The 10,018-nt window shown below is 37.4% G+C and overlaps 1 protein-coding gene across 1 annotated transcript in view; it reads left to right on the top strand.

The window, feature by feature from the left end:
- The first annotated feature begins 516 nt into the window (after positions 1–516).
- Positions 517–10,018, top strand: part of fzr1a (fizzy/cell division cycle 20 related 1a) — a 33,629-nt gene continuing 24,127 nt past the window's right edge. The window contains exons 1-2 of the mRNA XM_039767114.1: positions 517–765; positions 7,997–8,113. Of these exons, the coding sequence (XP_039623048.1) occupies positions 8,045–8,113 (69 nt within the window). The 5' untranslated portion in view covers positions 517–765; positions 7,997–8,044. The remainder of the gene's footprint in view (positions 766–7,996; positions 8,114–10,018) is intronic.

Below are 10,018 nucleotides of genomic sequence, written 5' to 3'. Positions count from 1 at the left end.
AATAATATAAAAATATAATCATTGTCTTGCGGTTTACTCCTCAGATATCCAGACCCACATCTAAAGTCGAGGGGAGACCACTCCCGATTTTTTTATATTGCCCTTGTATGCTGCATCATATTTTATTATTTTATCATGTTATATTTTGCCTTGTATGTTACACACATACTTTCAATATAAATTCCTAGCACGGTACGCATTAGTTTACCCGTCCAATAAAGTGATTTCTGCTATTCAGCAAACACTTTAATTTGCTCATCTTTCATCCCCAGGTGCTGCACCTGTACCCCCCCCCAGCCCGCGCTCACCTCGGACTCGTTCAGATAAGGCCACTCCAGCCCGGGAAAGCGCTAGCGCGCCACGGGTCTGGCGGTAAGACAGGAATGGATTCCCCGCGAAGATCTTTTACGATTGGAATGTCAACATTCTCACCTTGTCACGTCAGTTTCCAAGGCAACAACGCGCCTTTTTTGTGTGTGTTTAGATTCGAACGTCGTGACGTCACTTCTCCCGGCAAGCCGCGCGAGTACAGCCCTCTGATAGCCCAATGCCTGCTCGCCATCGTCCGCCATATTGTGTAAGAGGTGGCTTACAAGTTTGCGGGGGATATTAAGGAAAGATAAATCTTCGTTTTATAGACTATTTGGTTTACACTTTCCCGACGGGAGCCCTCGAGGGTGAGGGGGCGCTCGGCGAGAGGACAACGGCAGCTAAACTCCGTTTACAGAAGACGGCCCCTTGAAGCACCCGAAGGAAGCGCAGGAGGTGAGCAAGAGAGCAAAAAAAAAAAAGAAAAGATTACACAAAAACAAAAAAAGCGAAGAGGCCCGGGCTCCTTTTCAATCGGTGTCGAAGTCCTTGAGTAACGGGGGGTTGGTGGGGTGAGTTTTAGTTGCTTTGTAACTCTCGTTTATTAATATTTTATCTTAGGTATGTTTTAATAGTGTTCTGGCGTACAATGGAATGATTGGGATAAACGGGGTGATTGATTGACGCGCTTGTCTCCAGAAAATGGTTCGCACTCCGGGCTCTTGGACTTTCGGTCCTTCTGTTGCAAGCCGGCGAATGGCAGGGGGTTCATTTTCAAAAAGATTGGCACGAACTACGTGTTTCTTTATTTTCGTTCCCTACACCTGTTTGGAATCAAATGGCTGTTTGAAAACTAAACACAAAACTGAGCGCAAGTGGGGTTGTGATCCTACTACAATAGAACAGTTGTTCATGTAGCATAGTACATAACACATCACGCTGTGTTTGTTTTCCATAGACAGTTTTTCTTAGTTTTTTTTTTTTTTATTCATATACGGTATTTCAGATCAATTTGATTTGAGTCAAGTTAGAAACAATGAAGCACGATTCATAAAAATAAACTGCTGTCCAGTCTTCCGTATCAAAGTTAGTTTTATGTACAGGATATTTGGTTTGCTAGCTTTGTAGCTGCTTATAACAGAACACAAAGATGATGTGTCATGGCCTAAACAACATAAATTATAAAAAAGATCCAGAACTGTGCAGTTATGAGGGAGACGTGAATACTCGTACTGTATATGTGCACTTAAATGCGTATGTAAACTGTACATCGCCAGTTGCAGGTTCATACAGTATACAGAAGATCACATGAATAAGCGAGGAAGACAGTAAATGACTGTTTTGTGATGGTTACAACTCTTGGAAAGAAACTGTTTATTTGTCAGTATTAGATTTACTTGACCTAAATTAGGGGTGACCTACTCTGATCCTGGAGGGCTGCCATCATTGCAAGTTTTCATTCTAACCATTTCCTTACAAAGTGTCAGGTTTTTACTGCCGATGAACTTATTTTTCTTGGATTGTATTTGACCTGCTATTTAAATCTCAACCCCTCCCCTGAGTGGTTCGTTTTCCTTTCATTAACACCCAAATAAAAATGAGATCCAAAACAAGCCCACACAAGACCAGCTAGCCTGTGTTCGTCATAGAATATCTCCAAGTAAAGGTGAAATTTTAAGTGATGATAAGCCACTAGGGTCCACACAGCATTTCATTTTGATAGTTCTCTTAGAGAAAAGAAAGCTCAACAGTTTTAAACAAGCCATGGAATTCAATAACTGGAATTAACAACACAAACCGGCTTCTAATTAAGAAACTGATTGGAGTTTGAGGCCCCGATTTAGCTGGTTGTCTGTTGCCTTATTTCACAGCTCAGCTTTGTTTTGGCTGCCATTTAAGGAAGAAAAAACAATTCAGAGGATTGAATCTTAAGACAAGGCAGTTAAAAAGAAAGGGAAAGAAGTCGGTCAGTAGTAGAGATTGGTCACTCATGAAGAAAGGGTCAGGATGGAAAACGCACCACCACAGTATCAGAGGGGAGTTTTTAGAGCACGTGATGACCTGGATGAGAGGACTCGGCGGCAATCGCCTTGACATGGTTTGTGGCACTAGATGCATTGAGGTCTGTGACAGATGTAAGGGTACAGACAATTATTTTTATCTTTGTCACTTGTGAATTTTTTTTTTGATCCAGCATAAGCTTGTTGTGATAATTGCTTCCCCACACACACAAACAAAATCGACTCAAACTCGAGCTGCTGAATCTATCACTGCTTATTTTTGTATAGCACTCTTCACTGAGTGTAGGCCCAGAGTGCTGTGAACAATTCACAGCCAGAATAAAAGTATCCATTATATTAATTACCAAATCCAGAACTAATGCACACATGTCCTCTTTTTTTCCACATGTGCCAGCTTTTGTCAGATCTCCAATCGGTCAAAATCATAATTTATTTGAAAGTAGGTTAATATTGTTACTGGAGAAAAGTCAAGCAAAATGACACCTAGTATTGGCTTTAGTTAGTTGCTTGACGTTTCTCTGCATTCATAATGGCTAACACGGTACAACAACCTAGTACTACTGATACTGGAGAAAGCCTAAAACCATCCACTCTTCCTGTCCTGAAATTTCTGTTAGTGTCTTATTTGTGTGTGACAATTCCTTTGTTAAATAGAGTGGACTAACCACTGTGTGTAGCTGGGTTGACTTTATCACAAAGGGAAATTTGTTAGCAGCAGAAAATAGTATACAACATAAGGCATTATTACACAGAAGCAATTAAAGAAGCCAGGACACACAACCTGATAACCAGTGTTATTGTATATAAACACGAAACATTTAATAAGTCTGAATTGGTGTAAGTTATCCTAATTTGAGGTCTCCATGGAAAATGTTTTGATTTGCTTCATGAAGTAGGAAGTATATAGTAAATAAAAACAGTTGTCAAATATTTGAAATAGTAAAATGTTTGCTTCAGCTTAAATGGTGAAAGTCTAAATAGTCTCAATTGTAAATTGAAATAGCCCATAGAAGGTTAGATTTCCAGAAAAGATCAAAATAACATTTATAACCAATGACCTTAAAATAGTAAGAAAGGATATGTCACATACTTAAGTTTACTTTCCTGGAGTGGCTTATCGAGGACTAAGACCACTTATAAAGAATGAAATAATTAGAAATATCATTTGTGATCAGCAATCTTGTAATGGCATAAAAAGACACGTCACATGCCTATATTACTGATGACCATTTCTCTCTCCCCCCGATGTTTTGTGTACATTTTAACCTTGTCTCCCGTTTGGGAGGGCGGTGGGGTGTGAAACCAATTGATATAGCATGCACCGCTTGTTAGTCACTCTGATCATTTTTGCTGTAGATGCCTATTGGTTTACAAAAACTGGTGGGGGAGGACCCCAAGGGACACCAAAAAGCCTGACATCTTGCATAATTAGAAATTAGGTTGAGTAAACGGTGTATCATATATAGGGGTTTTCTCATATCAGTGGACCAAAAAAAAAAACGCCTGAAGTGATTTCAAAGCATTCACAAGTAATTCTTACAGGAACACAATACTTTAGAATTCAGCAGTATCTCTACAGGTATCAATTTAAAATGTTTATATCCCAGAGAATAAGACTTCTTCAGTCATTTGCTCTTTACCCTTTGGGAAGCTGAGTCTGCAGCTTGATGAAATGATGAAATTTAGGACAAATAGGATGGCCACGGTCTGACAGAATCAAATTGGTTTTCTATTTGACTTTGTTAATGAAGCTCACTGGCAGAGATCTACTGCAAACCAATAATTTTACTACTAATTTTTACTGTAGTATTACATTTTTATTGCTGAGGTTGCCACGCCAACAGATAAAAACAAGTGTCACAACAGGCCCAATTAAAGACTTCTTATAAAAGTGACATCATGGATTTGTCCACTTAAAACCACTAAGTTTCCTAACTGTCTGCTCTTTCTTACAAGTTTGTTCTGGGCGAAGATCAATCATTGATTTACAGTGAGCAGAAAGTACAGAGTTTACCTTTTCTTTCATAATATGCCATCCCAAGAAGCAATTCACAAAAAAAAAATTAAGTCTGTAGTGTAGGTATTCCAAATGCACAACTTCAATAAAGGGCACGTTTGCATTAAGCATTTTTTGAAAAGCTTATAGAGAAGTAAAACCAACTGCTTATTTCCGAAACAGTTGTGAGATAGCAGGAACAAACAGTCACGGTCACTGCCACTAAAACCTTCAATGTACTGAGATAGAGACACAGATGTCAAGTTTGATATTTTTTTTTTTTTAGTTATGTAATCTTATAAAGTATTTATTGTACACAACCATACCTTCTCATTCCACACCCAAATACTAATTTGACTTTATTCCTACCTTTTTTGGGATATCTTTTTGGAAATAATATTCCAAACTTATTTCTAACCCAATTTTCCTAAAAGCCCAAGCCAACACTGCATCGTGAATTTGAGCTGGCAAGGTTTGTTCTTTTAGGTTGACCTTGGAGCGGCAAATTGGTATGTGTGTGCATTAAGATCAACTGACATTCAAATCTGCATGGCATGATGGTTTACCCTTTGCATTTATTAAACTATTAGCAGCTTGTGCAGATACATTTAGTGAATTGTTAATGTACCCTTTCTTTCGCGCGTGTCTTAATTTTGAGTGATTCAATCTGATTGCTTCATTTTTAGAATTAACTCATTTTTGTAAAATGTGCTTGGAATGGAAATTGCACCCAAATCACTACTGCTTACTTTTTGGCTGACACCTTTGTCCACTATGACCTAAAACATCTGAGAGATACAATTGATTACATTTCTTTTTGTCCAACTGGAGCACAGTTAGATGTAGTGACTTGCTTATGGTCACACTGTCAGTGATAGGCTTTGGACCCACAGCCCAAGGTTTGCAGTTCAAAGCCCTCAACCACTACGCAACACTGATTGAAAAATGAAGGTTTACCCTAGGTTGGAGCGTTACTGTGAAAAAGGTTTTAAATTTACCAATGAAGCACTTTTCTTTTCAAAATTCAAATCGGGTCTGTAGAAACATTTTGTTTTCTGCTATACATTGCTATGTGTAAATCTTTGTATGTTCTGTATTTAATACCCAGATTTGTTGTTATATCAAGTTGTGGTGATGTATCAAAAGAGCTATTTAAGTGATTACTTTTTAACAAGCGGTGACTAAATATTTAATAGAACTTTTCAGTTGTTTACTTTGCAACTCGCCTTTTTTGGCGACTTGCTATTGACGCCTTAACAGATCTGCAAAAAAAAAAATGCTATGCCTCAGCAGACATGGGAATTAGGTAATGAAAAGCCAGTCAGCATACTTTCTTAGATTTTACTGGTTCTTTTACGTAAGTGTGTTGATCAAAAGTATAATTGAAGGAACTACCCTCGTGTGGCTGCATTTTTAGGATGAGTCTTGGATTTTGCCTAAAGGGTACAAGAAAGGAAGCATCAGGCACCGGTGGTATTTGATATGTTCACACTCTTGTCACATAAATAGTTGTTGACTTGTTCTTGGAGACTTCGGTTTTTAGAAGTATGAAGAGATATATGCTAGTGTTAATATTGCACTTGTCTCATGGTTGCTTCAGTTATTTAGATGGACAGAATGTTGTTTGTCCCCAAGGGGTAATTTGGCAAAAATATAACAATTTTTAGTATTTTAAGTCCATTTGTCACTTGTCTTGATGTAAGGTGTTGGCATATACTGTACAGTGTTGTTTGTTTTGTTTATACTGTCTTTTGGAGGACTTGTTTGAGATGAGTTATATAGATTACCTCATCCATAAGTGTGGTTTATTGGATACTTATGGTGTAGCGTTTTTATTGTCAAAATGTATGTGAACACTGACAGTTTTGGATGACCTGTATTGTGGAACATCGGGTCCAATGTCCAGCCATTCATTGTCTTAGTACTTTGTGTGTTCATCCCATTTATGTGTGGGATTGTGTTGGGGCACTCTCATTCTCGTACTTTATGCACACAAATGTACATTAGAATAATTGGCAATTTCAAGCTGGCCAGGTGATGGTGTGTTTGTGAGTAGATCATGAGGATGGCATTACCCCCTTTCCGGGCCTGTTTACCATGTTGCACCCAGAAATGGTGAATTAAGTTCGGATCCCATAATCCTGGATTGCATTAAATTGGTTTGTAAGTGTTTTTCTGCATAGCTAGGTGCTTCTCTTCACCTGTGACAGTGACATTTTGAAATATTTGATTATTTAGAATCAAACTATTTCAGATGAACCAATTCTGATGTTGTAAATTCAGTATAGTTTAATATTTATAATCTAATTTTACTTTAGCTATTTTATTTATATTTTATATATACTGTGTGTGTGTGTATATATACATATATATTTATATGTGTGTGTGTATATATGTATAATATATATAATACACACACAGTGAGAAATGATATTTCTCACCTCTGTATACGAGAAATTCAAGATAAGAGGAAAGTATGAGCGAAAAATTCTAATCTAAATACGAGCATTGGCTCGCGTAAAGAGCCACGAACCAGGCTGTGGGTATGCGTGACGCGTTTCCCGATCCGCCTTGACTCGGGGATTCACCCAAGCTGACGCTGCCCGCATTTAATGTGAAAATAATTATTCCACAATGTCTCTCAAGAAGATTGTTGCCTCAAAAGAAACAAAAGGAAGCCATGGCTGTTGAAATTAAGAAAGAAATCATAGATAAACATGAAGAAAATACCCTAATAAAGCAGTGTGTGGGTGCACCATGAACTTGTGTAATGACAATGTAGTGTCGCATTTTAGGGGCATCTTAAAAAGAAGACGGAAGCAAGTGTCATTAGATAAGTTTTTGGTAAAGCAACCTGCAACTAAAAGAAAGTTAAATGATTCTGACCCAGAACCTGCTTCCAGTGGGGTAAAATTCCCAAGAAGAGAGAGCCTTCCTGAATCAGAGGGGGACTCTCCTCCACAGTAACCTGTTTTATTTACCAGTGTTATTTATTAAAGGTAAACTACAGTATATATTATTTATCAGTGTTATTTGTTCGGAAAATGGATTTTTATGTTGATATTTTTGGGGGTGCAGAACGGATTAACTGGATTTCCATTATTTTCAATGGGGAAGTTTTGTTCTAGATACAAGAAATTCGCTATACGAGCTCAGTGCTGGAATGAATTAAACTCGTATCTAGAGGTTCCTCTGTATGTGTGTGTATGTATGTATGTATGTGTGTGTGTATATATATATATATATATATATATATATATATATATATACATACACGCACGCACGCACGCACGCACTAACTGTGTGAAAAGTCAGTGGGTCTCATAGTACTATTGGTTAATTGCAGTATTAACTTCTTCTCTGTATGCAATATTTGTATTTATTTTTATTACCAGAGGCGATTGCTACCCTTGATAACATGGTGCTTTTCTTTATTGATAGCTAAAAGTTTATTGATACTTATATTTTGAATGTGGATGAAATTGTCTGGAGCAGTTCAGTGGCATTTTGGTTGACCTGTCATTGCTAACACGATACAACACCCTACCACTAGAAACGTAAATCATTAATGTAATTAATTAAAATTAATGAATTAATTCATCTTTCTTTCTTTCTGTTAAATTTTGGAAAAGAAACATATTTTAAAATGATCATTTCTTTTTCTCTTTAGGAATTCTTTTAATTTAAGAAGTTTGGTATTAATTGCAATTGGAAGAACATGGACCAGCACTACAAACGTCGCCTTCTTCGTCAGATTAACATCCAAAATGAAAATGACAACCCAGCTGTATGTATATATTATATATATATATATATATATATATTTTATTTTTACTTTTTTTTTTTTAAAAAAATCTTTCCCAAATTTATTTGCATTGTAACTGATACTTGAAACTCTCATCCTTTTATCATATTAATAACATTTTTGTGAGATTTTGATTTTCTTTTTAAAAGAGGGATGTATACTTAATTTTTAAAAGCTGCTTTAAGGGGTTGCTGGAGATATAGTAAAATGTTAACCCTTAAACTGCCGCATACTGGGGTCGGTGGGGGTTGGTTAATGCACCCCTGGATGCCAAATACTTTTTTGCTGTCCTTTTTAAGTAAACATCACAATTTACAAAGAAAAAGTTACATTTTAATGGAAAGCATTTTTTTCATGCAAAGAGCATCACATTTACTGCCACACTGATTATTTTACACACTGCCAATGAACTATAAAAATTATTAAAAACTACTTAAACAATATGTAAAATGTGCAACTGACACTGTTGATGAAATTCATTAAATCACTGAGCCAAACGCTGATGCTTGCAGGCTAGTCTAGTGCAGCGGCTGAATCCCAGGGACAGTGATGCTGCAGGTGGCGGCAATGGTCATGAGCTGGATGCTCAACAAATGTACGTCATGGACTGATCAGCTCCGGCTTGCTGGAAAATTGCACTGGGAAGCGACTACAGCCGGTTGTGGCGTTCAATGAATGTACGTTGCTGAATATACTTGGCTCCGACGTGCTAGCAAATGGCATTGGGAACCAACTATAGCTGGTTCCGGTGGTTTAAGATGTTAATTTTTTTTTTTTTTAAACTAGCAGTTTATTTAAAAATCAAATCCTATTTTTTTCTAAATATATGACTCGGTCATTTGTTTGAATGGTATCATTCATGTGTAAATTGCTAATTTAACTAGGCAGTTTTCAGACTTGTCAGTATATACTACAGTTGTGCTTGAAAGTTAGTAAACCCTTTAGATTTTCTATATTTCTGCATAAATATGATGTAAAACATCATCAGATTTTCACTGAAGTCCTAAAAGTAGATAAAGAGAAACCAGTTAAACAAATGAGACACAAATATTATACTTGGTCATTCATTTATTGAGGAAAATGATCGAATATTACATATTTGTGAGTGGCAAAAGTATGTGAGCCTCTAGGATTAGCAGTTAGTTTGAAGGTGAAATTCGAGTTTGGTGTTTTCAGTCAATGGGATGCCAATCAGGTGTGAGTGGTCACCCTGTGTTATTTAAAGACCAGGGATCTATCAAAGTCTGCTCTTCACAACACGTTTGTGGAGGTGTATCATGGCATGAACAAAGGAGATTTCTGAGGACCTTGGAAAAAGAGTTGTTGACGCTCATCAGGCTGGAAAAGGTTACAAAACCATCTGTAAAGAGTTTGAACTCCACCAATCCACAGTCCGACAGATTGGGTACAAATGGAGGAAATTCAAGACCATTGTTACCCTCCCCAGGAGTGGTCGACCAACAAAGATCACTCCAACGGTATTGTTTGGCTCCCGTTTTTAAAAGTGAAAGCTGTAATTTGGCCTTCAAACTATTTTTAATGTCTATTTGTCATCCTTCCGTTTATGAGACAACCAAATGTGAGCATCCTTTCTATGAAATCCTCTTACCAGAACTAACAAGCTTCATCATGTTGTAGATGCTTGTATTCTTACATTGACCTAATGACACCAGTGTTAGTCTCTTACTAAAGCGACAACGCAGCAACTGGGTGTCCCAGTCCCACTTACCTACTGGTAGTTATGTGCAGCCCTTTGATTGGATTGACAGTACCTCCTTAGTGAATGCAGTAGATATGCAGCTAGGTCAACAGGAAGACAGAACTGGGTTATTGTATAATAAGCAACATTTTATGCCCAGTTACACTCTGCTTCTCCTGATATACTGC

The sequence above is a fragment of the Polypterus senegalus genome, chromosome 10 (genome assembly GCF_016835505.1).
Source record: "Polypterus senegalus isolate Bchr_013 chromosome 10, ASM1683550v1, whole genome shotgun sequence".
Lineage (NCBI taxonomy): Eukaryota > Metazoa > Chordata > Cladistia > Polypteriformes > Polypteridae > Polypterus > Polypterus senegalus.
The sequence above is the reverse complement of the archived record's forward strand: the minus strand, read 5'-3'. Positions and strand labels throughout refer to the sequence as shown.